The sequence below is a fragment of the Patagioenas fasciata genome, chromosome 1 (assembly GCF_037038585.1).
Source record: "Patagioenas fasciata isolate bPatFas1 chromosome 1, bPatFas1.hap1, whole genome shotgun sequence".
Lineage (NCBI taxonomy): Eukaryota > Metazoa > Chordata > Aves > Columbiformes > Columbidae > Patagioenas > Patagioenas fasciata.
The window spans coordinates 93542850-93556754 of NC_092520.1; the positions used below are offsets into that span (position 1 = coordinate 93542850).

At 40.9% G+C, this 13905-nt stretch overlaps 1 protein-coding gene across 6 annotated transcripts in view; it reads left to right on the forward strand.

Annotated features, from left to right (window-relative positions):
- The first annotated feature begins 509 nt into the window (after positions 1-509).
- The window catches only part of DOP1B (DOP1 leucine zipper like protein B), a 51302-nt gene continuing 37906 nt past the window's right edge, over positions 510-13905 (forward strand). For 3 of the 6 annotated variants that reach the window (XM_065862383.2, XM_065862397.2, XM_065862390.2), the window contains exons 1-4: positions 510-642; positions 3446-3620; positions 13182-13363; positions 13441-13611. In XM_065862383.2, the coding sequence (XP_065718455.1) occupies positions 3483-3620; positions 13182-13363; positions 13441-13611 (491 nt within the window). In that variant the 5' untranslated portion in view covers positions 510-642; positions 3446-3482. Of the gene's footprint in view, positions 643-862; positions 884-1094; positions 1286-3445; positions 3621-13181; positions 13364-13440; positions 13612-13905 lie in introns of those variants that run through there. The other 3 variants (XM_071810890.1, XM_071810886.1, XM_065862409.1) reach the window with 3 other exon arrangements.

The following is a 13905-nucleotide window of genomic DNA, read 5'->3' on the forward strand; positions in this document are numbered from 1 at the left end:
TCCGCGCAGCCACGCCTTGTTTCCAGATCAGCCAAGTCTGATGCACGAAGCAAAAGGAGCGGCCCGGGCCGCCGTCTCGACGCTTCCTCCGCAGCCCCGTGGCCGGGCGGGTCCCCGATGGGTCGCCAGCGGGTCCCCAGCGGGGAGCGTCCCCGGGGCTCCGTGGTGCCGCCGGCGGTGAGCGCGGGGCCGTGTGGCCCGGTGCCGCCAGGGGGCGCTCGGCACCAGGGCCGGACGGCCGGGGTGTACCATTTCCCCACGGGGGCTCGCTGATGACCTGCTCCGGGCAGTAGCGCTCACTGACACCCGCAGTCTTCCTTCAGAGCTTGTCAGCGGGGAAAGACAAGAGCGGTCGCCACTGGGCGGGGACAACCGGAGCCCTCCTGCACCGGTCTACGGGCTTCCCCCTCCCCGCGCTGTATCCAGTGGTATCGCCCCAGCTGCCGACTGCGGCGCGGCCCTTGCGGAGTGGGGGTGGTTGTGGGTTGTTTTTTTATGGTGGGTTGTTTTTTTTTTTTTCCTTCTCTCTCCTGTTGCCATAGCGACCGCGGGGAGCCGCCCCCCCGTCCCGCGCTGGGCTGGGACACGTCGCTGCCGCCACTGCCGCCGCCGGCCCGGGAGGTCTGCGGCGGCCCTTCCCAGGTACGGGGGTGGCGGGGAGCGGAGCGCCGTCGCGCCCGGGCTCGGCGGGCGGGCCTGTGCTTGGGGTTGGGCGGGCGGGAAACGCGCGGGCATCTGAGGGTGACCCGCCGGGGGCGGCCAGGCGGCGGGGGCCGGTGGTGGCCCGGCCGAGGGGGCAGCGCCGCTCGCCGCCGGCAGGGGAGCCCGCTCTGTCATCGCCGCTGCCGCAGCCGGCACGGCCTCGGCGGTGCCCGCCTGGCAGGTGAGGCTGAAGGGAAGCTGCGGCGGAGCCTCGCCTCTCCGCGGTCGGGGGTGTCCTGAGGAGTCCCCGGCCCGTTCCAGCAGGGCGGGCCCTGAAAGGGGCCCCGATCCGCCGCGGCCAGCCCTGCCGGGGGGCAGCGTCCCCCTCGGGGGCCTCCCCAGCCGCAGCCGGGCTCTGGAGCCACCAGCAGCCGACGGCGGGCAGCGGTGGGCGGGGGGGTTGCCCGCAGAGGCCCCGCGGCGCCGGGGAGGCAGCGTCTCTTCCCTTGGGGTCAGCGGCAAAGCGCCCGCCTCGTTAATCTCTCGTAAGACAATGCTGAGAGTTGATGAGTAGCTATGAACGTCTCCATTGACTAAGGAAGTTTGTGACCTGGGATTTGGAAGATGCACCTGAAGGTCACCGGCAAGTGGTTTTTGGTTTGGTTTGGTTTTTGTTTAGTTGGTTCGTGGGGGTTTTGTTGGGGCTTTTGCTTGCTTGTTTGTTTGTTTAATCTTCCTGCCTTTGTATACAAGCACAAATATGATCTACTGACCATGTTTCGATTATTGATTTTTTTCAAACCTTACTGACAACGTAGGTACATGAACATCAATACGCACAAAATCATTAAGTCCGTCACTGCTTTTCTGTGTGGGAATACACTATTCACCTGTCTTTTCACAGCAAAGTCCAAATAATGTGTCTTAAGAACTGGATAAGACATTTTTCCCCCCAATTGAAGTTTTTGGTTCTTTCTTGAATAGTACATTCTATTTTACCCTCAGAACTTAATTAGATTTTACTTAAATATACCAGGTTTTAGTACTATGAGAATACTTTAAGACATAATTTTTACAGAATGTTTAGAAGATCTTCAAGTGCTGTTGGTGTTTTGATTGATTACTGTTCTCTAAGTGGATTCATGCGGGCATATTGCCTTTACAAATGAAGAAATTTGATCTATTCTGTCAGCAAAACGGCTGCCCATTTCTAAATGATCCAGACAAATCTCTTATTTATGAAAGTGGCAGCACTCTTGACTTGGCAGAGTATGAATACAATCCAGTAGTCCAATGATTAAAGTACTTAAGTGAGATGAGGGAAAAATTCTTGCCCTGCATGTTTTGGGGCAGTGTCTGTATCAGATTACTCGTAAATTTTGCTGACACTATATTACAAGTTTGCCGCTTCATTAGGTTTTACGGAAGGGTTGGCATTTTTTTTAAATCCATGTTGGAGCAAGGATAGCTGTATCCCAGATTACTGTTATACCCTGCCGTGAGAAACACTGCATACATCCTGATGAAAACAGAAAATTAAACCCTTACTGTAGCAAAACAACCAAAACCAGCCAACCAAACATGGCTCTGATGATATTGTGTTAGAATACTTTTTTTACATAGAGGTCGGTCTAGGTTGAATGACGTAGAGAATAACCTAATCTTCCTGTCAATGAGACCAAAAGTGGCTTAAACCTGCCTTTAAAATCCCTTTTCTTATGTGGGTGCATCCGGCATTTTTCTGAGAGTTTACTACCAAAATCTTGATGCAATTATTGTTGTTCATTGAAGATAATGAATGATACACCTTGTTCCCTTGATTTTAAGTGCTGTGAGAGATGAGATACTTTGAAAGGATATAGAAGACTACTTGGATTTTTTTTTTGTGTATAAACAGTAGGAAAATAAAAGCAGGTCTCTTTCAGAAACATTACAAAGTGTTTTGTTATAGTACTGAGTTTTCTTTTCCATATATATTTATATATCACAGATTTACCTAAACCTGGCATTCCTAAACATAAGCATCTCTCTAGAAGAATATTTTTATATTAGCTAACAGAACTAGTGTTGTAGGTGGCATAGGAGTGAAGGTATGATTTTTGAGTACATAAAATCCAGCCACACCTGTTTCCTGTTGTTCTAAAACAGATGTGTTCTGCTTTTTAAATCTAAGTGTGTTGCAGAATACGAGAAAATCAGGTCTGAATACCTTATTTTTCCTCCATAAAAATATATGGATACTTTTTGGTGAAGTATAAGAAGATTTGAATGCATGCCCTGACACTTTGGCACAGCACCTTAGTCATGTACTTCAGCATCTGCTGCTGACCAGGATTCCTTCTGCCGTGGGCTGAGAGGCCCTTTAGTGGGATTCCTCTTGAAAGTTGAATTTTGATATGAAATGTTTCACATTCCATGGCTACAGGTAACTTTTCAAAACACTGCAGAGATGATAAGTTATAAAAACTGTTTACTTCTCCCTAACTCCTTGTCAGCACTTTGAGTGTTTATAATGAGACTTTATATTCCTTTCCTTTGTTATTGTGTGGGAGAGCCACGTGCATGCAAGGAAAAAACATGTTTCATAAATAGGAAAATTTGACTACAAAATTTCTAAAACAGACAGTGGGAAGTTGGAGTCATGCTGGTTACATTATTTTTAACTTTGTTTTGAAACTTGATCAGATGACTTGTTTATTGTGATCTGTCTGTGCTTCTACATGTTTATTGTGGCCTTACAGTCCTTTATATTTGCCAGAACTTAAATGTAGGTTATCTTTTTGTAACTGTGTGTGTGTTTTAGTTTACCAGGAAATTGTACCTTGCTATGAGAACGAAAGATGGATCCAGAAGAGCAAGAGTTACTTGGTGATTACAGATACAGAAATTATTCTTCAGCAATTGAGAAAGCTTTGAGAAACTTTGAATCATCAAGTGAATGGGCGGATCTTATATCTTCCCTTGGCAAACTCAATAAGGTATAATGTCGTAGGAATAATTTTTCATTTGCTTATTATCTTTGTATTATTACTAACTTTTTTTGTAACTTGTGGTATTTAACACAATTGAAAATTCAATTAGGAAAAATATTAGTTCATCAAGGAGGCGTAATGGAAGCAGGTAACTCAGTATCTTTTATAAAAGTGTGACAAATCCTGGTAAAAACAACAGAGGCTTCCTTAAAATGCTATTTGTTTCCTTTTTTCTGCTAAGCTAATTTTGGTGTTGCATTGAAGAAACCTTCAGGATGCTGGTTACTCACTCTAGAACAGCTAATAAAGTTTTTATGTAGAACAGGAGGTCACAAGTTTTAGTATATACTCCAGGTCAAAATTTGTATTTAAAGATCACATTCACTTGATCATATCCGTCCCTTCTATTTGGCGAAATAATTGATTTGCTGCTGATGGTGTCTTTTGTATGACCATGGAAAATATGGTTGAGTATTGGAAGAAAGATAAAGACTTTTCCAGGAAAACACCTAGGAAATGTGTGATCTCCTCCTGCTCAAGAAACGAAGTGTACATAGTTTGTCTCCCACTTAGTCTCCTTTGAAATAAAACCCTTCCTCAGTGTACGCGGGGCAAGAGTAGTTGCAGTCATTAAGGAAACAGGGGTGGGAGGAGGCAACGTCTGCAGAATGTATAAGGAAACATCTGTTGTTACCCGATAGATGCCTCATGTGCTTTTGCTGTTGTTGCTAAGCCTTAATTCTACAGAGGTGTCAAAGGGCAGGAGGATCCCTAGAATGACAGAATATCACGAGTTGGAAGGGACCCATAAGGATTGCGGAGTCTAACTCCCTGCTCCTTGCAGGACTACCTAAAACTAAACCATATGACTAAGAGCATCATCCAGACACTCCTTGAACTGTGACAGGCTTGGTGCTGTGACCACTTCCCTGGGGAACCTGTTCCAGTAACCAACTGCTCTCTCAGTGAAGAACCTTTTCCTAATGTCCAATTTTACTTCTCCTGATGCAGCTTCATTCCGTTTCCTCATGTCCTGTCTCTGGTCACCAAAGAAAAGATCAGCAACCCCCTCTCTGCTTCGTCTGTTGAGGAGTTGTAGACTGCAGAGAGGTCACCCCTCAGCTTTCTCCAAGCTGAACAAACCAAGTGACCTCAGCTACTCCTCCTAAGTCTTGCCCTCGAGACCTTTCACCATGTTGGTCACCCTCCCCTGGACACACTAATAGTTTGATGTCCTTCTTACACTGGGGTACTCAAAACTGCACACAGTGCTTGAGGTGGGGCCACATCAATATGTTGCAGAGTGGGACAATCACCACCCTTGACTAGTACTATCAGCTCTGTGTGTGATACACCTCAGGACACACTCGGCCCTTTTGGCTGCCAGGATATGTTGTTGACTCATGTTCAACTTGCCATCAACCCAAACCCTCAGATTGCTTTTTGTGGGGCTGCTGCCCAGCCTCTTGTCCTCCAATTTATATGTATAACCAGGATTACCCTGTCCCAGGTGGAGAATCTGGTACTTTCATGCACTTGGTGATTGCACAGCTCTCTAGTCTATTCAGATCTCTCTATAAGGCCTTTCTAGCCTTGAGGGGGTCCACAGTTCCTTTTAGTTCAGTATTGTCAGCAAACTTAACGTATGTTTGATTCCTTGGTCCGGATCATTTATAAAAATATTAAAGAGCACTGGCCCTAAAATTGAGCCCTGTGGAACCCTACTGATGACTGGCTGCCAACCTGATGTAGCCCTTTGAACCCAATCTGTCAACCAGTTGCTCATCCAACATATTATGGACTTGTCTGCTGGTGTTCTGGACAGTTTATCCAAAAGGACACTGTGAGAGACAGTATCAAAAGCTTTGCTAAAGTCCAAAAAACCACATATACTGGCTTCCCTTGATCAACAGGAGGGGTGACCTTGTCATAAAAGAAAATTAAGTTGGTTACACAGGACTTTCCCTTCATGAGCCGCTGCTATCTATGACCCATGACTGTGTTGTCTCTCAAGTGTTTTTCAATAACTCTCAGAATAACCTCCATAATATTACCAGGTGCTGAAATGTGACTCACAGGCCTGTAATTACCAGGTCTTCCTTCTTACCCTTCTTGAACATTGGGACATGTGCCAAATTGAGGTTTTTTAATGGTAGGCATGTTCTTTCTCTTCTGAGAAGCTGGATATTGCCCTGGCAGGAGAAGTTACACATTTCTGCCTTCACAGTTTCATCCTGATTGCTGTTGAGTCAATAAAGTTAGAGGCCTTCAGCATGAAGGAAACTTTTTGTCAAAAGACAAAATAAATAATTAGGGTGCGAGATTTCTTAACCATGGCAAGATGTAGACTTTGATCTTTTGTCTTGACCTAGATGAATACACTGAACTGATTAATACCTATCTGAAACTCTGATTCAGGTACAGAATTGCCACAATATGTAGCAGCATGGTACAAACGAAGCAAAAAAGCTTTTAGCTGTTACATCAGTCCATCTGCTGCGGTATTACATGGGCTTAATTGTTTTAGGAGCTTAAGAACTAGTAGAGCAAATCATCCCATGTTCATCTGCCTCTGTCTGTTATGTGAAAATAAGGATGATGTGTCAGGGGAGTCTGGCACCAAAAGGAAGATTGTGAAATAAGATGTCAATAGCTATTGTCTTAACTCTTATGATTACTTGGTCTCTTACATCCTAAAACATAAATATTGTTGTTGAGTTCTGTTAGTGTTGGGGATGGGAGGAGGTGTTTCTAACATAAGAGCCTAATTTCTTCTACAGTCAGTTCTGAGGGTGAATGAATGAGCAGGGAGAGAATGGGTAGGAGGGAGAAGATCAACAATATCTCAGTGATAAAAATGTTTTTAAACTGCACATGGTTATGTTCAGGAATCTGTGTGTCAGTAACTGGTGTGCAGTGATGCCTATTATAAAGAAAATGTGGAAATGCTGAGAAAGGGAGAGGCAAAAGAGAATGAGTAAGTCAAGGGGTTTCGAAAGTACAGCTCTGCTACTTCTTCTGTTACTACTTACCTACCACTGAGAGTGGTTTTCCACAATTTCTCTTGTGCTTCCGTGGTTCTAACTGATGTTTCACAGTGACTTGTAGAACCAGGGAAGCAAGGGAGAAACCAGTTGACTTTAATCTGAATGGTCAGCCAGACAGGTCAGTTTGTAGATCTGGAATGATCGTTTTTTGTAATTTAGTGGAAATGAGGCTTATCTAACTTCAGATGACCTCGGTGTAGACAGTTTCACGTTGAATCACTTTTAGGCAAAGAGAGGAATAAGGGGTTTTATTTGTTCTTGTTGTGACTCATCTCTTGCTATTTAAAGTAGGTCAGATGAACGCTGTCCTAAAATTGCGTGTGCTCCTCACTGGTTTTGTAGGGAGCCTGAGGTGAGTTACTGCAGTTTTGACTGTGTTTTTTAGCTGACCTAGGCTTCCAAGGTTAGGTAAGATGAATCTCCCCTGCAGTGTTCTGAACAGAACTGCAGGTAGGAAGTGTGAGCATGAGTGAAGGATGGAGAGAAACTATGTTTTCCAGAAAAAGCTAGGATTTGCTAATTTATGCTACACCCCAAGTTTGTAAGGGAAAGATTTTGGGGGTTTTAATTTACATAGTGTGGATGTTATGCATCATCACGGTGAAGGAGAAACAGTGGAAAGTAATGTTTGTAAAAATGTATAGGGAATATGCATGGACAGATGCAAACAGGTGGATTAAACAGGCAGTAAATTTGGATGTTAATTTTTTAAAGAGGAGCTTCAGCTTTGCCTTGAAATTCATTCATATTCCAGTTTTAAATATCTTTCTGCTCTTTGCTTCTCTTCAAGCTTTAGTTACTATAAGCTGGTTATCTAGCTGCCGCCAAGTCTGCACCATCCTTCAAGAAATAGGATTATTATCTTCTCAGTACTGTTCTTGGATACAGCTTTGAACCATGTTTTTGTTGTTTTTGCAAATCTGCGTATGTTCACTGTTTGGAAAGCACTGTTTTGTGACTAAGGTTTTCAGATGTTTGGTACAGATTGCTCCATCCAGAATACAGTAATCCCTTTCAATTGTCTTTGTGCTAAAATGAGACTGTGCTATTGCTGATTTTGCCAGCTTATTCCAGTGTTTTAAAAGGATACAACTCTGCAAAATCACTCTAATACTTTGATATAAAAAAATGCCAGGGGGAGGGGTGTTGTCTTTTTAAACCTAGAAACAGGTGGTGGTTCAGCATTATGTGGGCTTGTCAGTGAAACAGGTGCATTTAACATCATCATCATATCCAAAATGCTTGCCACTGTCTATTCAGAGTGCAAACAGATATGTATATTACATAAAATATATATAAAAGTATTCTCATAGGGGGAACTTCAAGTATCTAAAAGGCTAAAAATATTAAGTTAGGACAATCCAAGTGCATAGTTTGCATTAGGGTTTTTGATTCAGATTATAGGCATATCTTTTCTATAAATTTTAAGTCTGGATGCAGGTAAACAGTAGATGAGTGACACAATTTGCAAAATTAAGAACAGAGCAGTAGTAAATATTGGATTCCACGGCCTGCCTTTGTAAGGAAACTATGAAAGGAGGTTTTAAAAAAAGGTCTGTGAAATATAGTGATTCACAGAAGAGCACAAAATTTCACTGGGTTTTTGACAAGTGAATATTTAAACTCCTCTGTTTGTTAATTTAATCCGTATATATTAAAAAAACAACAACAAAAACCCAAACAAAAAAAAACCAGCCAGCTTACCAAAAAAAACCCCAACCTGCATCTGTTTGACAAGAATAACAGACAGGATTTTGCCATTTTTATTGGCAGAAATACCTCCATCAACAATTTTTCAGCAGTATTTGGATATCGGTGTGGAACTTACACAAAAGCTTCACTAGTGACTGTTGCCACTGGGCCTGACTGGCAGGCCAGTGTCCCTTCTCTGAGCAACATTTTCATTTATAGTTATTGTTCACCATGAAAACAGAACATTATAATCTTAGAAATATCAGTCGTTCTAGAGGGATTTATTTTATGCTTACAGCATGGTTGACTTGCTCGGTAATGATAGCAATGTTTGCTCTAAAAGAGCACTTTCAAACTGCTTTTTGTCCCTGGACATAGCATGAGTGTGTAAATGCATAGATTAAAAGTTCTTACAATCCTAATTTTTAGTCTTTAGTCTGCAATTTCAAAGTATTTTTTTTTAATTTGACTTTCAATAGAAAATAAGTATGTTACTTTTTGTTTCTAAAGGCTTTTCTTGCTTCAAAAACTTGAAGGGGAATATGATCTTAACCAAAGACTTGATCAACTTGGAACGGGAGGGGACAGAGCATAGAAATCATTGCAGCTGCACAACTATTGTTCGTGCCAGTAGTAACACTTCATGTTACAGTATGTCTGTTCTTGAGGGGAGAAAAGAGAAGAATTATTCTGAAATGCGTATTTAATGAGCAGAGCCTTTAATTACACCAGCTGTTTCCTCTGAGAACTCTGACTGCCACAGCTTTATAACAACTGTTCGGCAAATGACAAACACAAGCACCACTTGCCTTCTGTTGAAGGCAAACCTTATGGCTTTGAGAAGAAGGGAAGCTTTGCCTCCCAATTGCTTTATGGAACTTCACCACACCCGATGCACAAACGCAATATGCAGAACTAGGGATATTTTATACATTTTTTTCTCCCCCCCGCCCTTTTTTAATATAACTCCAGCTCCTAGTTCACAGTTTACTCACAACCATCTTTCACCTTTATGCTGCTATTTTTATGGAAGCTGGAGCTCTGTTCAGAATTTTTTTACTTCCTTGGAAAATGAATCAGTGGAAAATGGAATCATAGGCTCTCCTTCTGCCCCTCTCCTCCCAGCCACTGTGGTCTAAAACAAGCATTAGGGCATCTCCTAGTTGAAGATAAGATTATAAATTGATGTACCTGCTGCTTTTTTTCTGGAATTCTACTTATGTAAATAAAAATACTTCCTTTATTTGCTTGTTTTTTTCATATCTAGGCAAACTGATCCAGCTAATCTCTACTGTTGCTATAAAGCAGTACAAAATGACTTAAACCAACAACTGTGGAAATGTGAATATTCCTCTGTGTATGTGTGTCTGTGTTTGTTTTGTTTTAAGGCACATGTATACACTGCTGCAAAGAACAGATACTTTTCTCTTTCTACCCTTTATAGCCCACATTCAAAGAAACTCTGAGCATGCTTATGCATTAGAAAATGTTTAGTATGTATAAGATATTATCTAGTTGGTCATAAGGAAAAATAACCTGTAAATAGAAAGTCGAAAACTGGATGTGCGCATGAACACCAGTCATTACTTTGCATGTCTCGTTTTTTCCTGACTTACTGATTAAAGTCTGAGGTCTAAAGGTGCTGGTAGGTTGAATACTTCTTGGTTTTCTGGGATTGTTGATTTCCCGCTGATCTGTGAAAACCAAACCCCGGGATGATACATTAAGCATGGAGAGCTTGCTGGCAGTTTGGGCCTTTCAAGCCAACCCTTACTAGCAGTTCCAGTGACATTTAACACTTCTGCCACTGTAACTGCTCATGTGGAAAGCAGTTGAAGACAAAGAGAGAAAATATATCATGAATGGGCTTCCACCCATACATAAAAAAAAGATGGTTAAATTAAGCTCACAGGAATCAAAAGAATGGGTGAATAGTAGATGTTGAAGCCTGTGAGCAGAGTTGTCCATCTGCAGTTGTTAGTATTGGATTCCGAATGTGGAAGCAATGGTTTATGATGGGATCTTCATCGGCATGCAGTGGCAATGATACCAGCCTTCCTACCACAACATTTAACTAACTGTAGGAGCTGAACCTATAATAGCATTTCAGCAGTCCCAGATCTCACAGACAACTGATTCTTTTTTTCAGATGTAGCTCAGGATATTTCAAAATCAAGCTTCTTAGCTTTGCCCGTTGGATCACAGGAACTAATTACCATTTAGAAATATGTATATTATCATGTCACTTATTTCAATGAACAGTTTTAGCTCCGTCTGCTAATTAATATCTTTCAACCCTTTTAAAATTATTTGAGCCCTGCAATTCTGGGGAAGCTGTTAAAAATCTGAACCTTTCAGCAAAGTATTAGCAGTAAGAGCAGCAAGCCCACCTTTCTGCTGGAGTGACTCTTGGTGCAACCACTGTCTTTGATATATTGCAGTGTGGTTTAAAATCCCTTGCATCTGCTGGAAGATCAGGGACAACTGTTAGCCAGGAGCACCCACTCTTGATGAGAGTTGTAGTTGGTGTCCTACTGTGTATTCCTTCACCCAAGTCAGGGGAAAAAAAAAGAGAAGAAAAAAAAAAGGTACTTTTGAGAAGGGAGTTTCATCTCAGAATCATTCTGATGTGATGGGCAGAAACTCTCCACAGCTCATGTATGAGGATCATAGCAAATGTCTTCAAATCTTGCTTCCTGTATGGGGATGTCTTCTGATTCTTTAGGTGAAGAAGTATAGTTGGAACATGCACATGAGCATAGTCTTGTTCTAAATTAGTCTCATCTGCTGGAATTTGGACATAGGAAGGTTTCAGGATTACCCATGAGAAATACTTAACACCGAGTTATCCCTAAATATCCACTATTCAACTCCTAATATACCTGGAACATTTTTTCTTCTTCTGACTAAATGTTTTCATGTTTGGGGAAGAGGAGAGTCCTTATTTGCTGGTGGGAATTTACTTCACATCCTTAGGAAATGAAATAAGCCAAACAAGACTTTTTAATGAGATGATATTATTTCTGTAATAGGTCAGAATCTCTGTGTAATAAACAGTGAATATTTTCATTTTCTACCTAGCTGTTATTTAAAATTTAACTAATAGAATATTAAGATGGTATTTGTTTAATCTTGAGAGGAAAAATATTTACTATTGGCATAGTTTTTTCAGTTGCTTTCTTATATATATACAGAGGGTGTGGGCAAATACATACCAACCAATATAAACAAAATGTTTCAAAGTCCTGCTTTCAAGCAGTCTGCAAAGTTGTTACAAGCATTAAGGATTTCAATCTTTAATATTGAAAGAATATTACTCATTTAATACATGAGTAAATCTCTGAAATATAAAAATATAAAAATATTTAAAAGATAACTCCGCAAGTATAACCTGGTTTAGTTTCATATGTGAAATATTGCTGTATTCTTGGATTCTAGTTTTTAATACCTACTAAAATGCAGATCTCATGCTCATAGTGGGGTAGGGAAGAAAGGAAATTATTTGGCTCTAAATGGCATCTGAGCTGTATGTATTTCAGAGTGGTGCAACATATCTGTTTACTGTTCTAAACTCTCAACCTTTTTCTTCTTGAGTAAATTTTATTTACTAGAAGCTCTTTACTAACAGCTGGTCTCTCCTGTTTGCTGCCCTGCCTAAACGGAGAAATAACACATTAGTATTCTCACAGATTCTAGCTTCTCACACCCACCAACTGCAAAGTCTTAAATGAAAAGTTGCACACATCTTTGAAAGATGGTGGGTTGTTTTTATCTCTTCCTCTTGCTGCTGGTTTGTTTTTTTTGGTTTTTTTCTTTTGTTTTGGTTTGGGTTTTTTTTTGGGGGGGGGTGGTTTTTGATTGTTGGGTTTGGTTGGTTTTGGTTTTGTATGGGTTTGTTTTGTGGGGCTTTTGTTTGTTTAGGTTTGTTTTGGTTTTCCTTGGAAATGAGCAAAAAAGGGTTAGTTCACTTGTCTGGTGCTTTTTCCAAACCTTTTTTTTCGGGCAGGATAGAAGAACCTCAAGTTTAAAACAAGTATGTAGGATAAGACCATGACTTAATCTTTGGGACAGTCAAGAATTTGCCTAATCGTGAGAACATCCCAAATGTCCATCTGCTGTGAAACATCTGTTTGCTTAGCAGACAGTGATCAAAGGCTAAAGTGCCATTTACTTGCAAATTCTTTGTTTTGTCTCTGAATAGAAGAGAGGTATTTAGCTTACTGAAATGTATGCAAGAAAAAGAGTAATCTTTCCAAACAAAGGTGCTAGAGTTTATTTTTTCCAGAGACCTGACCGCTCTGCAACACCTGGTTAACTATGTCCTGTCCTGAAGATGTTATACATCAATGCAATGGGTATAGTTAATAAAGCTTACTGAATGTAGCCACACAGAATTACAAATAACTTCTAAGATGTTATTGTCCCATTTAATCATGCCTGCATTGGTCAGAAGGTTTTTTGTTTATATTTCAGCTATACGTGAAGTGAAAATGTACAAGGAAAAATAAAAGCTTAAAAGCTGAGAAGCTCTTTTGTTACTTCCCTCCTTCCCCTGGAGATAGGATATGGGTACGCTGTCCCTGTCCTGTCCTTTGACTTCCTTTTCCAGCTTCTAAGCAAAGTAATACCAGACTTTTCTAGATTGTTCATGCATATTTCCATATGAAAACTCAGTTGTAAAGTTCTGCTGTTTTAGTTTAACAAAATACATTTATGAAGAAAGACTCTGGAATGTATGTAGTTCTTCTCAAAGTGCTAGTAGGAAACTTTTGACATGCAGTCATTATATGCAACATTATAGCTATTTATTCTCATCTTTCTTCTACAGGCTCTTCAGAGTAACCTGAAATATTCTCTATTGCCAAGACGGCTGATCATCAGTAAAAGATTATCTCAGTGTTTGCATCCAGCACTACCTAGTGGAGTGCATTTAAAGGCACTAGAAACCTATGAAATCATCTTTAAAATTATTGGGACAAAATGGCTTGCCAAGGATTTATTCTTGTACAGGTAATTTTTTTTTTAAAGAACATGCCTTTCTGAGTCTATTTTAATTAACTATTATAATTTTTTTTTTTTTTTTGAAGCTCTGGTTTATTTCCTCTGCTGGCAAATGCAGCAATGTCAGTGAGACCAGTTCTCCTTGGTTTGTACGAGAAATACTTTCTTCCTCTACAAAAGTCCCTCCTGCCTGGTCTTCAAGCCTTTGTAATAGGACTGCTACCGGGATTAGAAGAAGGATCAGAAATTTATGAGAGGTAAGTGCTAATATTAATTTAAAACCAATATACAGTATTTTGCTTTCCTATGGAATTCTCAGGAAATTTCTGTCAGCTCACTATATAGAAGGATTGATAGAAGAGCTTCTAAGGGTGGAAGAATGACTAGTCCTTGAAAGATGCAACAAATAGTGCTAAAGTACAAAAACCCTTTCCCCTTCTATTTTCATCTCAGGAGGAGAAGAGGAGAAAAGAAGAAAAGGAAGGTTAAAAATAGATGTTCTGAGAGAAAGGAATAAAAACTATTTCTTAAAGCACCTCTGAACTTCTAAA